Genomic DNA, 20,579 nt, shown 5'->3' on the forward strand with positions numbered 1-20,579 from the left:
ATGCATATAATAAACCTTTTACTTAATACTAATCCATTTACAAATACACTGAATGAGCAAGGAAGCACGGTTTTAAATGAGCAGTGTAATACACATTATATTGGTAAATCATAATGGGCTATTCAAGCTTGGTGGAAGCAGGCTAGCAGCACAGAGGCCCTTGTGCTCTCTCCTCTAAAGCTCCCTCCCTGGGCCCTTAAGCTCTTAAAACAAGATGAAAGGAAAATAGCAAAAAATAGCTAAGTTATAAACACTATGCCCCTGAGGGCAGCTAGAAAGCAGACTCTTTCCAAACATGATTACCATTTATCCTATAATGTAAAAATGTCAACAGTGAAAAGGAAAACCAGAAGCCCATCTATGGAGAAGCTAGGAGTGCTGTCTTTTTGGAATTCTCTCAACTGCCTGCCTTCAATTTTCCAGTCAGTTTCTGCTAGATAATAATATAAGCACCCAATTTGATGGTCCTTATCTGATGCTATTTTTGTTTTGTTAGTTTGTTGTTTTCACCTAGGAAGTCTCACTTGCGGGGACACTTCTCCACCAAGGGCTCTCTCAACCTGGAACTCCAGCTGGCTTTCCCAGTCAATTTCTGTTGGATGCTTGTAAATCCACAATTTGATGATATTACCTTTGGTTTTCCCTCTCATGGATTAATTCACTCTTTTCTGCGACATGTTGTGAGCAATTGATTGAATGATGTCACTCCTGGTTCTTTCTGTTATTTGCTGTTTATTCTTTTACTTTTGCTTGTTATAAATTTAATAAACTGACTCATCCAAACCCAAATGCCCAACAATTGTATATCATTCTGTGGACCTTACGGAACACATTGTCTGAGTAATCTGTTTCACATATTTAAGCCTAATTCTCACAGCTGTGGGAATGATGGTTTAAAGTGAATATTTTCTGTTCATATGATCAAACAATGGACAGGCTAGGAAACAAATTCAAGCATTTAACATCATCTTTGTTGTATATTGTTCTACCAGCGCCAATAATGTTATATTGTATGTTATTCTTCCTGAGCTATCATGAGTATAACAAGAGATGTCTATACATAAAGACAGAAGTGGAATGAAGAATAGCATGAACAGGTAGGGGCTTAGTTTTTGCAGAACAGCTTTATTTTATTTAATAGTAATAGTCCCTTCTTATTTTGAATTGTGATGCTTCCATGCAAGATGCTAAAATGAGTGCTAATACAATTTGTGGATTATTTTTTTTAAGAAAAACTATTCTGCATGTAGATTTCATATAAAGTTTTATGCATGTACAAGTGACCTGAAGGGCTGGAGAGATAGCTCAGTAGTTAAGAGAACTGACTGTTTTTCCAGAGGACCATGGTTCAATTCCCAGCACCCACATGGCAGCTCACAATGGTCTGTAACTTCAGCTCCAGGGGATCTCACACATCCACGCAGACAAAACACCAATGCACATAAAATAAAAATAAATAAAGTTTAAAAGAGAGAGAGAGAGAGAGAGAGAGAGAGAGAGAGAGAGAGAGAGCGCGCTGAAAGGATACCCTATTACACAAAGCCAAATATAATTACATGTTGATGATTTTATTGTTAATTAATCAATTTAATAAGGTCAACATTAAATAATACCTTACAAATGCAAGCCCAAGATTACTAAAAATAGGGAGCTGACTAGGTTGAACCTTTAAGAACATAATACACAGAAGAATAACATTCCAGTGCTGGGATTACAGCCCCAGTTGAGATCACGCTTTACAGCTACAAAATGCTTATCATGTTGAGTGACATGGCTGAGAAAATGAACTGTAGGGTACTTATGTAGTCAACTTAGCCCAGGAAATACTATCTCACTGCAGAAAAAGTTAAACATTTTCAAAATGAAATTCTATGCTCTATTAAAATATTTTTTAAGAACAGATTATTTGTTAAACTAATATGAAAAATTACATTTTTATATATAATCACTCTTAAACAGTGATATAATGCTCAATCAAGCCAGGCAACATATATTTTGGTGCCTAAGAAAGGAATACAATGTTTAGTTTTACTTACAATTTTATGCTATGTATGATTAATCAAATCTCTCCACATCATACTATGATTTCCCATACTTTTCATGCACAGTAAATGACTTTTCAGTATAAAGAAAATTATTACAGTCGATTCTGCTTCATTCCAAGAAGCTGCCAAAAGGTAGAAAAGTCCAGGGGGAGAAAGTTGACTTTTCAAGAGGAACTAAATTCCTAGGTGGTTCCTGTTTTGCATTTGGCTACATTTAAAAAGACTTCAAGTCTCTATTGTTCCAAAATAGGCATTATGCCTTCTTTATATGGCACATTTATATCTTGAATTTAGCTAATTTACTCTATAATGGTCCCCTTTTCCCTTGATAGTATCACATGCCATGTTTTATTTTCAAACAGAATTGTAAATGCTATATTTCATTTTTAAGTTAGGAATTTTTGCTCTTAAAATCCTATGTTAATATTACTTGGAAATCATTTTGAATGATTTTCATAAACCTTTCATTTTAATTCCTTTTCCACTGGAGTCAAGTCAATAAATACATGCATGCCAAAGTGTAGAGGGACACCTGTCACTGTTGTTTTCAAATACTAATAATTATTTTCTGTAAATCATTTCTACTCTTAGCTGCAAACATGGAAAATGTATTCTTTCATGTGACTCTTTATGAAATGCTTTCAACAAAAAATGAGGCTGTACAAAGACTATTCTAATATTGTGATAAATATAAAAGTTCTTGGCTCATCAGCTGAAATGTAAATTGTATATTAGGGACTGAAGATCAGGAAGTCAAAACTGTTTACAGTCATCTTGCTAAGTCATGGTCTCTCAATGGAGTGAAAAAGTGAATCTGACAAATGTCTACAGAGAGAAATGGAAGAATTTGAAGGTAGACGAGATGGCTTATGGCTTGCATGGAACCACGAAAAAGCAACATTTCAATTACTTTAGGTATATCACTGAACGAGTCCCATTGTAAGAAAAGTAGTTAGTAGGAGTGGAGGTAAAGTGAGGCTCAGTGGCAGGGAATCTAAAGGGAATTTGAAAAACAAAGAGAGGAAATTGATTGTAATACTTTCCAACTATGTATGTATATTTTATAGATTTCACTGTATGTACAATAATTCACTGACTGACACAAATTGAGATCAGTTCAAATAATAATTAAAATGAGGGAGAGAAAAGCTTATCATGTTGGAAATAAAGAGAATCAGTGAAGATGCTCTCAGAGCTGTTGGAGCCCACAGAGAGAAGCAGAAACAGAAAAGTCTCCTGAAGGCAGGAAATAGAAAAGTAAATTCTTGGGTAGAAAGTCAGCAGAGGGAAGTATCCAAGACAAAGCAAGGGGAGTAAAAAACCTAGAAACTTTTTCATCATGAGGCCATGGGGATACCGAGAAATGCCTCAGACAGGAAAGATTGGGCCGGGGGTCAGCCGTGAGACAGTAAGCACAGATCAGTCTTCAGAAGCTGAGAAGTAAATATCGAGATATTAATAAAACATTTCTGTTTTTGTCTAAGAATAAAAGGACCTGGGTGTTTATTTGAAAGCAAAAGGAAAGTACTTCATTGAGGAATACAATTTTAAGGTGATAAAGGAGACGAGTTGGGGAGCAGTATCTGAGTAACATGCAGAAGCTCCATGGTATGGAAAGGAGACCTTTGGAGCCATACTGGTTCCCATTGGCTGACAGCATCCCTATCTGATCTTCCTACCGCTGACACTCCTGGGCTTTATGGATCACTCTGATGATCCTGTGAATGTGCCAGCCCTTGATTCATTTCTTCCTTTTGTCAATGCTTTAAACATGCAAGCCACCAACTCATCTCAAGTGTCACTTGAAAGCAGCTAGTGCCAGTCACATTCCGAAGTGCTCCCCTCTGGACACAGAAAGGTGTCTTGGAGCTCAGCCTTCTGTGGGGGCTGTCTTCTGTATCTCCTGATGTCCTACCTGCTGTGACTACCTTTTAGAGGCCTCTCCTCCTTTAACAGTTAATCTATTACAACTGCCAGCTTTACTACTCCTTTTAAGCCCCCCCCCCCGCCTCTCTCTCTCTCTCTCTCTCTCTCTCTCTCTCACACACACACACACACACACACACACACACACACACACACACACATATACACACACACACACACACACACACGCACAACGCTGATTTTTTTTCATCCTCTAAGTTGTCATGTGTTACTACTGGTGGCCATATCAACACATTGATTAAATTTTAGAAACCCATCCCTTGGTTTATATATGGAGTGGTAGATGTTTCTCTAATAATTTTTGAAAATACAACTTGTAAGTTCTCCAAGTGAGAATGCTGAAGACATAGTCAAACATAAAAATGTAGAATTCAGGAGAAAGATTTAACACATAAAGGAAATGATAACTGGAGACCATCAACATTAAGAAGTCAAGGAGAAGAAACATTTTACAGATATATATCTGATAGAGTACTAATATTCATAATTCACAAAAAAACTAAATAGAAAACAACTCTATTAAACATAGGCTAAGAAACTGAACAGTTCTTAAAAGAAGAAATACAAATGTCCAATAATATTTTTAAAAATTGCTCGACACTCTTGCTCATTAAGGAAATGCAAATTAAAACCATTTATTTCACTCTAATCAGAATGGCATTCATCAAGAAACAAATGACAACAAATACTGGTGAGGGTGTGGAGAAAGTGAAATGCTTATTCACAGTTGGTGAGAGTTCAAAGTGGTGTAGCCACTATGGAAATCAGTGTAGATGCTTCTCAAAACACTAGATCTACCAAATAACTCAACTATGCTATTCATGGGCACATACACTAAGTACTCCAGGTCTTACGACAGAGATACTTGTACATTCATGTTTACTGAAAGCAAACAAATCAACCTAGATGCCCATCAACGGATGAACAGATAGCCAAAATATGGCATATCTGCACAATTGACTTTTCTTCATCTGTAAAGGAAAATGAAATTATGAAAATTTCAGAACTGGGCAATATATTAAGTGATATAACCCAGATTCAGAAACACAAACACCACATGTTCTTTCTCATATGTGGACCCTAGTTTCTAATTTTTATATCTGTATTTATGTGGGAGAATGCACAGAAGCAAAAAAAAATTATGAAGAGGCCCATGAGAGGAAAAACATGGATGAAAAATATTGAGGTTGGAAAAACTTCAGTGGAGACGGAGAGTGAAGGATCAAAGAATAAAGGAAGAAAGGAGGGTCAACACAAGAAAGAGCAGGTGCAAGAGCTACACCTAAAACAATCATTTTGTAAACTTATTAAAATTAAAAATAAAAAAAGTTGAATGGAGTTTTCTTAAATGGATAGATAATAACACCTCTCCCAGAAACTATAACATTATTAAATGAAAGTGCCAGCCTGGAAGATTCTTGTGGTCCCCAAAACAATACATGCTATTTTTACTACTCTTGGTTACTAATGTATGGGTATAATCATAAATATTTAGAAGACAATTTGAAAGACACATCATGTCCATTTACCAAAACAAAGTCTGGATGGAGCTTCTCCATTAAGGACTATATCCTCTCCAACTTTTGACCAGATTTATAGTACCTATGTATACTAGAACTAAATGGTTAGATGTTGTTTCTGAAAATATGATATGTGTTGATCGCATGACATAGAGAAACCAAGCTGGAACAGAGCTGGAAGATTCTTCCCTGAAGGCTAGTGTTCACAGTTTTAGAAGATGCTGGGCAGGCTGCTGGAGCAGAAATGTCATCATGGTCATATTCAGCTCTGAACTCTTTATGCTACAAAAATGACCTGCCAGGCATGATGTGCCCATTGGCGCATTAGTAATTTGACTCTTTGGAGGATAAACAGCCACATTCTGATTGTTTTTGAAGCCCCTTTCAGAGACAGGAATTCATTTCTGGTACTATAAATCTGGTCAAAAGCTGGAGAGGATATAGTCCTCAGTGGGGAAGCTCCTGACTTTGTTTTGGTCAATGGACATGATGTGACTATCAAATTGCCTTCTAAATATTTATGATTATGCCCATACATTAGTAATCAGCTTTGTCATACTTTGGTCATAAACGTTTCTTTGTTTTTGTTTTTCATTTTCGATGAGTGGTGGTTATCACATTATTACAGAAACTCATAAATGGGGAAAGTGCTGAGGATAAAGGTCATAATGCCTGGCCCTAATTGGAACAAATATAGCACTCCTCAAAGTTCATGGAACAGTTTGAAGGTAAAGCAGAAAGAATGTAAGAGCCAGATAAAGAGAGGGTGGCATTGTAGTTTGCTGTCCTTGGTATGTCACAGCTATTGCAAAATCTTGAACTCTCAGCAGCACTGATTATCTACACAAGACCTGTTCTAAAGTAGGTCCATCAGCTTTCCATCACAGAGGTGGAAAGGTACTCAGAAGGCTCCACACTTCAAGTTGCAGAGGACTTTTAGGTAGTTTATGCTTGTTAAGGGGGTTGCAGTTTAAGAGGCACTACCCCACCCCTTCTGAATAGGTATAGACAAGCTTTTGGTTGAAGAGAAAGAGACAAAGAGAGAGAGACAGAGACAGAGAGTGTTTCTTCAGTAGGCTAGCTTCTGGTAAGATGTTCATGTGCCAGTAAATAACCCTTGATTCTAATTCCTGTAAGTATACCTAATGAAACTCATTGGTAAACCACTCCCAGGAGATATCATAGCAGAATGGGTACTAATTGGAATGAGGAAGGGGCTCATCAGGAATGAGAAGGGTTAAAGGAGAATCATAGGAAGTAAAGATAAACATAATGGCTTATGTGCATGTATGAAAATGCCATTGTGACACACTAACATGCATAATTAATACATTATAACAAAAGAAAAATAGAACAATAAATAGAAATAATTCTAAAGAAAAATGAGTTAGAAGGACCATAAATATAGACCAATCAAGGAAACTATTTTTTTGTGCCTAGAAAAAATGTCTCTTTTAACCTGACAAGTCAGAAGCTTTCCTACTTATAGAACTAAGCTTATTCTGACATCTGGGACAGATTTCTTAGAATAGGACATTATTCAAGCCCTAGATGGGTGAACTAAATATTTTAATATTAAATATGTCAATATTTATTCTTTTGTTTACCCGTTTGACTCATCTAAGGATGAAGATATAGTCCACTCTGCCACATGCCATGAACACACAGAAGTGGTTTACTACACATGAGCTGCACAAGGTGGACCTATGAACGTCTTACTATGGATAAGGAACAGTATCATTAGGCCTCACCTCTCCTGTCTAGCTCTTGGCAGTTACTGGCTGTTGGGGTGGGTTACTCACTTTTTTCCCAGTGGTATAGCAAGTGGTAAGCTGCACATAATCCACTAAATGATCCTCTACTATGTACATTCAATCAACTCTATTTCAATTCATTGGGTATTAAAAATTAAGTAAAAACTTCAAAAGTAGGATCAGGTCTAGCTGGGAAGAAAGGTTCATGTGGGATAAGAGAGGGAATTAGGCATGGGGTTGACCAAATTATATTATATGGAATATAATGTTAAATAATTTCAAAATTAATTTTAAAGGTCATGATATTTATGAATTTTTCCAACAGGTACTTGCAAAATTAAAATAAACTTTCTAAGCTAAAACTATTATCTCATTGTAGATATTATAGTTACAATGATGTGATTGCCTAATTTTTCCTACTATAACTTAAGAAAATACAGTTCAAACCCGGAAAATATATGTAAACCTTAAAATTACCCTTTTTCTGGGTGCACAGCTATAGATCTTGGTTGATCCAGGCCTTGGGAGATAACTACATAACGGAAAGAGCCATTGAGTCTTGCAACTTCAATTAAATTGAATCCGTGATCTGTCCAATATATGTTACCTAGGAGAAAAACAGAAATGCCCACAACCAAGTTAGGAATCATAGAAATGTTTTTCAGTTACACTGGCAATTAAGTTTCTGAGTCTTCACATAACTAAGAGCATGTTTACTTCCTTTGATTGTGTATTTACTAAACAGCTATAATTAAACTAATTCACAGAGACTTCAAATTCCAATCTCATATTTTGATCGCTTAAACTAAGTAGTATCTATTGATATGTTTGAAAGAAGTTGAAACTTCTCCCAACTGTTCAGAGTAAGTATTTTAACATTACACTGACTTTAAACAAAAGAAAACTTCCTATACTTTGTTTACCATGTGGAACTCTCTGGAGAATTGAGCAAACTTAATAATACACATTCTACATCTACATAAGAACACTTATCCAAAGGCAGTAGAAAAGTTGAACCTAATGCAAAAGAGAGTATTTACCCCCTTGGCTAGAAAGAAATTTTAAAATGTTAGAAACAAGAACCAGAAATATTTTAAAGAAGAATGAACTCCCTATAAAAAGAAAAAACAACAACAAAAACTGTGGAATAAAAACAAGACTAAGCCATAGATTTTACCAGCAATCCAGTCAATTGCTATTCCTTCCACTCTCCCCAAGCCATTGGTAACAATGTCTTCTTTCCAAGTCTGGTCTCTTTTAGCTCTGCTGATTTTATTAAGTCCCATGTCTGTCCAATAGATGGTGTCATTTTCTATTGATTAAACACACACAAAAAAACACAAGCACACACATTATTAAATGCATCAGTACATGTATTAGGATCACATTAGAATCAGTGTTGCAGGATCATCCTGGACAGAAAACAGTAGATTCTCAGCATTCTTTAGGATTATTTACTAATATGAAGAGTAGTAAAGGAACTATAAAATAAAAGAAACTAGGTTTCAGCATTTAAATTTTAAAGGTACATTCATGAAAATTCTTTATTATGTTTTCAGCATTGTTCTATTTGTTTTGGCTCAGTAAGGTTTTATTCCCATGAAATTAGGATGTTTATTCCAAACCACATATTTTTCTTCTAGTTTTTGTTCTTTTTCTACTTGGTTCTGAGCCATCTGAATGTACAATGGATAGTACTGGGGATAATCAACTCAAGAAAGTCTCAAAGTGTGGAGACAACAGACAGGCATGTGTCATTCTTTCAGTTCTATCAAGGGTATTTTTAAAAATAGTTCATTCAATATATGTAAAGACTGAAAAAACACTCATCAGCAGTTATTCCTTCTGAGGTCCTAAGTAGCATCTCAAATGGAAACAATTCCCTCGTACTTCTCAAACTCTTGTTGTACAAACATATTTCAGAATACTTGAAGAATTGTTCCATGCTATCTAGTCCTTAAATAACTGTGCTTTTTGAATATTGAATGAAAAATGTGTCGAAAAGATTATAAGTGAAATATAATACATATATACATATATGTATATTCATGAAGGGTAGCAATTACAGGTCAATGATTTTCTACAAAGCTTCTAGAAAGACACTGGGGACAAATCACTAAATAATAAATTTGCCACCTGCTAATGTTTTGTGCTGTGGCCAATGTGGCCATTTGAAGAACAAATCATTTAAGACCAATATATTTTACCTCTGACACACTGACAGGCTATGGAAATAAAGACAAAACAATTCATATACTAAAGCCATTCTTTAAGTAAGTGTTAGGATTCCATATCAAATGAAATATACCCTAAATTTCTACCCCCGACCCTCAACAACAGTTAAGTCAGAGACACGATGCTTTGAAGCCAAGCAGAAGGCAGTGTATACACATAGCTGTTAGGAAAGCTCAGGCTTCTCTAATCTGCCTATCAGTTCATACATTTTGAAACAGGAACTTGGCAAGAAAATAAGAGTTATTTTATTTTGTAAAATATTAAGTAATGTATAATGAATTCAGTGTTTTGCTTCAAGTATTAAGCTCAGTGAAAGATCAGGTCCACAATTCAAAACCATCTACTTGGTTTCTGTATTGCATTTAACTAAGACAGTTCATATACACAAGACTTCCTACAGTCTGCATGAAAGAACCTCCCATGCTGATGATGAGCATCACCTCAGGCCTTAGGGTTGTCTTTGTTCACTTTTTCTCCTGTTCTACATTCAGTTACTTTCCAAATACACATTGTTCTTTTTATTTTTCCTTCAAAATATAACCCTCATTCATTAACATCCAATTCCCATCTACACTGAAAGCCAAAGCCTCTAACTCTTACCTGGCATTTCCAGCAACTACTAACAGGCTTTCACTTGGGCTCCTGAACTTTCTCTTGGAGAAGCCTTTTTCAATATAGCTGCACACGTTTGAAATGCAAGTAAGACTGAGCTTGCCTCATTTCCTTCACAGCTCCCCACATTCTGTCCATACATGGTGAAAACTGAGTTCTTTACCATGACCTTCATGAACCACCCAAGGCCTCTGTACCTCTTTACCCTGATATCTTCCACTCTTCTTCCTTGTCAATCATCTCTAGTAACACAGACTTTTCTGCTCTGGAGGCAAACTAATTCCTCTCCAGTTTCAGATTTTTATTATTACTTTTTCTTTAAGTCTGGAATGTTCTTTTGCTAGAATGTTCTTTCCCCAGATCTGTTGTAAACTCAAATATCCCCTTCTTATTAAAACCTTCTTGACTATGCTATATAAAATATCTTTTGCCATGTTTTATTTCTCCCATGGATTTTTTTCTTCTGTATAACACCTATTAATATTAAAGACATTTATTGATCGTTTTCTGGTCTGTAAGTGTTAATGAGTGGTTATTCATGCTATTTCATGACATGTACTTTCCATAAAAATTGTAATAATATCTGCACATAAATAACACATTTATTGACTTGTTTATGTCTATTGTGACTTTCATTGCAATATTTCTTTAGTGTTTAGAATTTTATATTATTCTCTGCTTTGTTCCCAGAAGCAAGGACAATGCCCAGCATGCACTAATCACACCATAAACACTGGGTGAATCCAAGAGTGAATACAATACACTGTATAAAAACTGGTAGAGAGATCACACAAGGAAAACGTATATTAGACATGAGGGAGTTTATATATGTGTTTAAGAAACACAAAGAGAAATGGTGGACAATACATAAGAATGTAAGATGAGTAATTTAAGCTGTACAGACATCTACTAAGCAGGAGCTTAAAGAAGAAAAATCACAATCTTCACAGTGTATTACTACTCACAGGCTTTGCATGCTATGAAGATGTCCATTCTGTATAACCATAAAGCACTCCTTCCTACATGTACTACCATTCACTGTACATATGTACCCATTATGTAACTGAACTGAAAATTTGTATTTGTACTTCTTAGATGTGCACAAACACAATATACATATGAGGATATCTATAATAGTGAACCCAAAGTCAGTTTTGCTAGATCCAGTACTGAATAATCAGAAGAGTCTTGGTTTCTTTCAGTGTTGAGCATATCAGCAACCTGATGATACCTTGAGAAGATATCTTCCTGTGCTTATCTGTGATATTTGTATATATCTATAAAATATTGATATAAACTGTTTTAATAGTGTGTTAAATTGAATCACGATAATTTTATAAACTCTGAAGACACAAACTGTTTATAGAATGAAATGCAGAAAGTGAATAACATACTGCCTTTACCTTGTCCTCAAACTAATCTCAAGTTATGCAGTTCTTAAACATTAATTTCACCTTCATTCAATAGATATTGACAGATAGCCTATGCTAAGATTTATTACAGATATAAGTATATGATACTGGAAAAACACAGATAATATCCCTAAAATCATGGAATTTATGTAGTAGTATAAAATTTAAAAAATAAATTTTCTTATGTTTTTGGTTGTGAGCCCCAGAGAGATCTTTCAGTTTGAGGCCAGCCTGGTTTACAGAGAAAGTTCCAGGATAACCAGTGCTACACAGAGATATTCTATCTTGAAAAAAAATAACAAATAACAAATAATAAATAAATAAATAAATTTTCTTTAAACAGTTTGATTTGTTAATAGTATGAAACAACTAATATAAAAGAAAAATGTATACTTGAGGGTACTAATAATTTCAATGGCTTTCCCACTGATACAGTTTTACAGTATATTTCTCTTGAAACTTCTCATGGATTAATGTGTAGAGAGACTAGTAGACAGTTGTAGTGAATTGTAATTAAGCTCAGAATAAAAGATATATTTTCAGCCTAGAGCAATGGCTCAGCAGTTTAGAGCAGTTGCTGCTCTTAGAGAGATCCTGAGTTCAATTCACAGCACTCACATGTTGGCTCATAACCATCTATAACTGTAGTCCATGAGATCTAATGTCCTCTTCTGGAGGGCAAATGTACATGTCAATAAAACACCCATATACCTAAAATACATAAAGTTATATATTGCCATAGTAGTAATTGACAATGAAAGAAATTAAACATTTTTAATTGGAAAGAAAAATTTGTTGAGTATTTCAGAACTTAAGGACTAAGGAAAAAATGTAAGTCTCTTAAAGTCTTTTAATCCTGAAGTGTCTATTTTCTTAATACCCATTAACATGTATTTATTTACTATCTCGTTTAAATACTCTACTTCCTATGTTTTAGTATCAAATTTCCTGGCACAAATGTACATGATTTTTCTATAGAATAAAATATATTTGCCCCCCCCCTGCCCCCGGCAGGGGGATCAGGATCAGTCCCTGGTGCATGAGCGGGCTTTTTGGAACCCAGTGCCTAAGATGTGACACCTTGCTCAGCCTTGATGCAGGGAGGAGGGGCTTGGACCTGCCTCAGCTGAATGTACCAGGCTTTGCTGACTCTCCATGGGAGACCTTGACTTGGAGGAGGTGGGAATGGGGGGAGGGTTGGGGAGGAAGGCTGGGGGGAGGGAAGAAGGAGTAGGGTGGGATGTGTGGTTGGTATGTAAAATGAATAGAAAAATTCTTAATAATAAGAAACATGTGTGAAAATACACAAAATACAACGCAACGAGCAATCACTTTTCTCTCCTAATGAAATAGTCATCAATTCACTTGATGGAGATTTAAAAATAAGGAAGAACCTGACATCTTTGTTCTGATGATTTCTATGTCAGTATATGGAGAATTCTTGAAGGACTTCATCTCTACATTTCTCTTTCCCGCATATATGAATATGATATAAATATATGCATCCATATTTACATTCCACTAAGAACATAACATTGATCTTTTAATGTTAAGGTCTTTTCCAATTGCACATAAGTGGAATGTAGTATCCAAAACTAAAGCATAAGTTTAGCTGTGATAAAGACCTTCTTTTAAATTGCACTATAATTTTGTTTTTTGTATTTTTTTTAACTAGGTCAGTTATCTGGAGTGAAAATAGACAGTATATATGACTTTTCCCAGAATCTGCTAACAGTGATATTAAGCTACATTTCTTTTTAAACCATTTAACTATCCTGTTAAATGTCAGCTTGTTAAATTTGATTATGGACCTTAAATGATGACATTAAATAAAACTTGTTAATCTATGATACCTACCACAAATTTGTAAATTTTCTGTGTCTTTATTCTAGCTAGTGGTAAAATATGATGAGTTGCATTTGCAACATATCAGTGATGATCTATCTGAGGCAAATTGTTCACTTCATTTTACTGTGCCTTAGTGATTTTTATATACACAGATACATGTACATGTATTTTTTTTATTTTTTATTTTTATTTTGCAATACAATTCAGTTCCACACATCAGCCACGGATTCCACCATTCTCCCCCCTCCGGCCCCCCCACTCTCCCCCCAATCCACCCCCCATTCCCACCTCCCCCAGGGCAAAGCCTCCCCTGCGGACTGAGATCAACCTGGTAGACCCAGTCCAGGCAGGTCCAGTCCCCTCCTCCCAGGCCAAGCCAAGCGATCCTGCATAGGCCCCAGGCTTCTAACAGCCAACTCATGCAATGAGCACAGGACCTGGTCCTACTGCCTGGATGCCTCCCAAACAGATCAAGCCAATCAACTGTCTCACCCATTCAGAGGGCCTGATCCAGTTGGTGACCCCTCAGCCATTGGTTCATAGTTCATGTGTTTCCATTCGTCTGGCCATCTGTCCCTGTGCTTCATCCAACCTTGGTCTCAACAATTCTCGCTCATATAAACCCTCCTCATTCTCGCTAATTGGACTCCCAGAGATCCACCCGGGGCCCAGCCATGGACCTCTGCATCCAGATCCCTCAGTAGTTGGATGGGGTTTCTAGCACGACAACCAGGGTGTTTGGCCATCCCATCACCAGAGTAGGTCAGTTCGGGCTGTATCTCGACCATTGCCAGCAGTCTGCTGTGGGGGTATCTCTGTGGATCTCTGTGCCCCTCCAGCACCCCGCTTCCTCTTATTCTCATGTGGTCCCCATCCACCATGGTCTCCCGTTCCCTGTTCTCCCTCTCTGCTGCTGATCCAGCTGGGATCTCCCGCTCCCCCAAGCTCTCTTTCCCTCGACCCTAAGACTATATATGAGTTTGAATACAGGAAGTACTGATGTAAGCATCACTCAAGTAGCTGCCAAAAGCCATCAACTTCCTTTGAATCTTAAGTAAGTAATATTTCCCTTTTCTATTGTATAGAAAATACTTTAACTCTAGTACAACAGAACATTTAAAACAATTTTCCTTTAAGTAATAAAATGCAATACAGACTCCTGAGTTCATTTCTCCAATTCATAGTAACTGGATAAAACTGCTATTTTTTTATTCCTTCTGTTGCTTATATTTTACTTTTATAAGATTTTGTAAGGCCACAAATTATTTTCCTATTTTGATGATGGAAGTTTAGCTCAATTTCAGTCTATTATGAAGACTTGCAATAATATTTCCATTCATGTCTTGGATTAAATACAACAGTCATTTCTGTGAAATGACACAGGTAGATACTATTAATCAATAAGGCTAATTTTAATGCATTCCTGTGTTATCTCCAAGTCTCTCATAATTAAAAATATAGAGACTAGATTGGCTATTTACTCCACCATCTCTTTTATACATGGCTTATTCAATCATGAGGGCCTGGTAAGATACTGAACAGACAAGACATTTTACAGAATCTCTTCTTCCTAAGAACTGATTCAACAGTTAGTAACCAGAACTGATAGTGTTTCTTCTTACATAAGTGGCCAAAAAAGGGCTTCATGCAAGCAACGACTTTACATGTGGTACTATTAAACTTAGGCACATTACTTCAGCTTTCTCCTCATTGAACAGAATTTACTTCTTTTAACAAAAGATCCAAAGAACTGAAGATAGACAGTTTAAATATTCTAAGTTACAAGCTTTTGAATGAGTCTTTAAAAATGCAATATATAAGTAAAATATAAAATAAAATGGAAAGCAGGGAGGAGGTAGAAGAGAGCAAAGGAGGAAAATCATAGGCATGAATCATACTACCTTTTTTGTTATTGACATAGCTCTGCTAACATTTTGATGCAGTAATATTATGGACATCACAATACATTTTGAATAAATAATAAATTAAGAATAAATAAATAATATTTTGGATGTCACAAGATAAATTGAGACGGTCTACAAAGTATTTTCTTTTGCATTCTGTAGCTGGTGCCTGAAGAAAGCCACTTTTCTTTTGTCCCTTTATCAATGTATGATAGATAATTGACAACCAGTTTTATCTGTACTAAATCTAAATGTGACTGTGTCTGGACCTATCACCTAGTTTGAGACAAGCTATTGGATAGAAGGAAACTCATTGTCATGGTTGGTGAGACCACAAATATTTTTTCCTAGCATTTATCAAAATAAGGAATTCTATAAAATTTTAAAATAGTTCATTTTATGCCTTAATTGTACATGGTGATGTGTTTCATAAGGACATTTTATTATGAGCATACCATGTACATGCTAGGTCTTTCCATCTTTTAGTTTCTTTTATTTTTTTCTTCACTATTTAGAAATTTTCACTGTAAAATCTTTCAATTTCTCGGTTAGATTTATTGCAAAGTATTTGTTTTGTTTTTGAATCTGCACACTTTATTAAGAGAACAAGCCGGGCAGTGGTGGTGCACGCCTTTAATCCCAGCACTCGGGAGGCAGAGCCAGGCGGATCTCTGTGAGTTCGAGGCCAGCCTGGGCTACCAAGTGAGTTCCAGGAAAAGGCGCAAAGCTACACAGAGAAACTCTGTCTCGAAAAACCAAAAAAAAAAAAAAAAAAAAAAAGAGAACAAAACATAAACAGCATACTAAAATGAACTCCATGATATACATTTCTCAACACAAACAAGCATTACACAGCACAAGGACTTCCAAAAAGTTCAAGTGTCTGCAATTGAGGAAAAGAATTAATTGCATTTGAGGGCAAAATATTATGTGAAAAGATTTTGTTTATAAGATATTTTGATCATTGCCTATGTCTTTAATTGTTACACTGGACGGATAATTTTCCCATTATAGGCATTTTTAAATTGCCATTTTCCTATGCAAAGTATTTTTTGAGGAAAGTATAAATGGCTTACTCTCTGCTTTCTTTTCACAATATTTTTGTTATAATTATTGAAAAGACCTTTTGATTCATATACATAAATTAGTTTTGTTGCTGAAAATGTTTGTCAGAATTGGGGACTTTCTAGTGATGTCTTTAGGGTCTTTTATGTGTAGTATATCATCTGCAAATAAGGATATTTTGACTTCTATTTTGTTCCCTGTTATTACCTTCACTTACTCCTCTAGGTAAAACTTCAAATACTACAATGAATAGGAGTAGATAAAATGGGGACTGCAGAGAAGACTGAGTGGTTTATTTATGGAGACTTGAATTTGGACCCCAGTACCCGCATATAACGCCAATCATGGCTACATGCACCTTGGCCCTACTACACTGGAGACGGGCCACATCATTTGATGGCTACTAACCTAGTTCTGTGTTCAGTAGAAGACTCTTGAAGGAATAAGCTGAAAAGAGGGGACATTCAACACCTGCTTTTCCAAGACACCAAGTTCCAACATTACTTATTTTTGATTTTTTTTTCTTAATGCAACTCAATTGTAGCTATTCACTTATATCTTGGGACTTTTTTATTGTATCTCTTAGGATTTTGTGTTTTCATTTTTGTTTAGCTCTTGTACTATTTATATCTCTTTCTTGATATTTTTGATAACTTCTCATCATTTAACAATGTGCTACTAAATTTCTATGAATTTGTGCATGTCCTGTATTCTAGTTATTGATTTTATTTTCACTCCCCTTTGGTCAGATAGAATACAAGCCACGGTTTCAATTTTTCTGTATTCCTTAAAACTTGCTTTGTGTCCTTTCCTATGGTTCCTTGGCTGCCAAGAAGAGTGCTTATTACACAATGTTGTTATTGTATTGTAATCAGTCTATGATTTTATATCTAAAGATTTTTATATTTATTCATTTCATAAAATTTATTGCACCCATGTTCAGTGTGTATATGTTTAAAATTCTTGTTTCCTGGTGATTAATTGTTGTATTAATCAGTATATACTGATTTTTTCTTTACATCTTCTTATTGTTGTTTAACATCTTTTTGCAGATATTTGAATAATGGCACCTGCTTGCTTCCTAGTTCCATTTGCTTGGAATTCTTTCACTCCAAGGTTCATGTAAAGTAGGAATTTGTCTTTTCTGTTATGATGTTCATCCTATTCATTAATCCAATATGCAGACTATTCCCATGTTTCTTTGACATCTTGAATCAACTGAGAAAAATATTTTTTGTCTTAAAATTCATCCCAGAGCAGGCAGGACGGCTCAACAGGTAAAAGCACTTTCCTCCAACTTTGGTGACTTAAGTTTGACCCCAGGACCTCATATGGTAAAAGGAGAGAATGGACCCCTGGTGTTGTCCTCTGACCTCCACGTGCTCCCTGTATCATGTGTTCTTGCCTACCCTCCCCCAAATAATAAATAAATAAATGCTAAAATTACCAAAACAATCCTTTTGGGATGATTCTAGTTTGTTCTATATGTATGACAATTAGGATGGATTCCTGCACATAGTTCCCAATATACTAATTTGACAGAGGAACTCATGGAATTTCAAAATCTGTTTGGCATCAAGAGTATCAATTTTCCCAAGTTATTAACTAAGGAAATTTTACAAATTCTTTATATAGTGCTATTCTTTGGTAATGGGTTCCAATGATAAGTTCTTAGAATTTTTGCATATCTCTTTAAGAAACATGAGCTAGATATGAAGCTCAAAGAATTATTTAAGGGCATCTCTATGCATAAGCACTTAAATCCATCATTTTGTTTAGCTGAATTTATAAATCCAGTTCCTCAGTTTCTGTCTGTGGTTTCTTTTCTTTCTTATGATTCTACAATGAATTTCACAGTGTGAGTCTCCAAAGTGTGTGTAAACTTAGGAAAAGTTGTAAGTATGTTCAGTTTCTTGATAAATTTCAGATTTTATTTCCATAAGAATTTTTATCTATGGCGGTTAACGTAATTTTTTTATGAAGAAATTTATTAGGAATTATTTCTGTTGTTGGATTTTTGACCATATGTTACATGTTTTAGCAGTTCATTGTCAATGGAGTTAAGGTAAGCTCAAGGAAACTCAAGCTTCACAGAACCTGGTAGATACATTTTGATTATTGAGATAAAAAATATAATATCCACTAGCCTTTTATCCTGTAGCCATGGACTTTCAGTCAGGCTTTAATTATTTTTCTAACACCTTCAGATGACCTTGTACCAGATAACTTCCCTTTTGTAGTCAGAAATAAGCACATTTTCAATAATTTGTCTTGTCATTCATTACCAGTGACCTTAACAGACAAGCTAAGAAATATAATTGTTGCCACATTTATGAAGGCTGCCTTAAGGCCCTAGAATTCATTAATTCTTCTGGCTTATCTAAGATAACAGTTTGCAGCCTGTTTCTCATTTTATGACATTGACAGATAAGACAGTCATTTCTATTGCAAGCCCCCATCTCCTACACTCTCAAAATCACATTCTCTACATAGTTTTAAGATAGAAAACTTTCTCATGCCATTTATATATTTTCCAATTATTATGATTTTTGGCTTAATGTTTTGTCTCTGCTCTATCCCATTTCCACCTTGAAATCATCTTCTTGGCTTTAATCAGTTAGAACATTACTACTAATCTGATACACACAGAATCATTCACACAAACATGAAATACACACTCAAATAGAGTTCATGGAAAAATGGGGCAGGGAGGTTTATTAAAACATAGAAGTTAAAAAATAAGGTTCTGGATTTTTATTCCACGAGACCATCTTTCACACCCTCCACAAGATTCTCAGTGGTTCTGTCCTGTAGAGCCTAATTGAAACACCATAACTCTGGCTCCTCCCTCTTCCCTCTTCCACCTTTGCTTACCATCCCTTCCTTTTTCTGTTTACCCATTCCTACCAAAGATATCTTATTTCAACTTCAGTACCTAATCTGCTTTTGTGTGATTTGAAAGTTCTTAGAATTGTCAGCGAATTTGTAATAGCAATGACTCAGCCACACCTCCAAGATTCTAACTCATTTATCCAAAATTACTGCATAGGTTAGACATTACTGGCGAACACACTATGGTAGTGAGCAGACAAAACCTAGTGTCTCCTTGGAAGAGGAATCTCAGTTGAGAAACTGCCTATGCTGCCCATGGCCATGTCTGTGAGGAGTTTTCCTGATTGCTAATTGATGGATGAGGTTTCTGACAAGAGAAAGCAGGGTCATCCTCAGGCAAGTGGGCCTGAGCTATATAAGAAAACAAGCTGAGCAAATACAGATTTGAGAAAAATGGCAAAAGTTAGCAAGAAAATCTTAGACAATCAAGAAAATGTTAAATTCTGGTTTTATATTCATGTTCTTCAACCTTTAAAATTTCCTCCATGTGTATGAAAATATATATATATATATACATATATATATAATCATAATATTGAGATATTAATCAAATAAACACATTGAATAATTTCTTAATATGTAAATGAATAAATGTAGGTTAAAGAAATACATTTGTTTTGGTGGTAAGTTATGCAGCAAATGAGAAAAGTTTAGTAAAACTACTACAACTACCACATAGGAAGTATTTCACAATGAAACAAAGTTGATAGAAAAGGACCATCTTTTGTGGTTAAGTTATTTCAATGGTTGTCACTAGAAGACCCCCTCCAAGTTCTCAGATCAAGCAATGCTGTGCCTTCCTGCTCTGAGGGCTGATGTTTCTCCACACTCTCACCTGTCATTGGCAATGCCACTCAATCATGGCATACATTGAGACATCTGGAACAGATACAAGAATGGAAGACTTATGAAGCAAAGAGAATCACTGCATAAGCCAAGGAAGGTTTACTTTTGGCTGATTTTTGAAGACTGAGCAGCAACTGGTTTAGAAGAGAAGAACAGTTCACTAAATCCTAGAGGTGATGAAGAGCCAGTGCATTAAATGCAATGGTTAAAGAGTCAGCATGATGGGCACCCAACCTCTTTTTACAGCCAAGTCACAAGATACCCAATACCTGGGCTCAGGTAGGAGTGAAATTGTACTTCCTATTCTTCTGAACTTCTAAAAAGCATCACTTCAAGCATGTTCTTAGTTTAATAAAGACCCAGGTTCTTAATATTCCTTATACAAAGGGATTCAATAATAAACTACTAACAAATTCCATTTGTTTCTTTCATCTTGAGAAAGGCAAATCAATAAAAACGCTAATGGGCAATTATCTAACAGCAACAAATCACTAAGTAC

The 20,579-nt window shown here is 35.6% G+C and overlaps 1 protein-coding gene across 1 annotated transcript in view; it reads right to left on the reverse strand.

Moving 5' to 3' along the window:
- The window catches only part of Lrp1b (LDL receptor related protein 1B), a 1,617,914-nt gene that overhangs the window by 511,936 nt on the left and 1,085,399 nt on the right, over positions 1-20,579 (reverse strand). The window contains exons 36-37 of the mRNA XM_059258831.1: positions 8,444-8,578; positions 7,744-7,873 (exon numbers count right to left, since the gene is read on the reverse strand). Of these exons, the coding sequence (XP_059114814.1) occupies positions 7,744-7,873; positions 8,444-8,578 (265 nt within the window). The remainder of the gene's footprint in view (positions 1-7,743; positions 7,874-8,443; positions 8,579-20,579) is intronic.

Source organism: Peromyscus eremicus, chromosome 4 (genome assembly GCF_949786415.1).
Source record: "Peromyscus eremicus chromosome 4, PerEre_H2_v1, whole genome shotgun sequence".
Lineage (NCBI taxonomy): Eukaryota > Metazoa > Chordata > Mammalia > Rodentia > Cricetidae > Peromyscus > Peromyscus eremicus.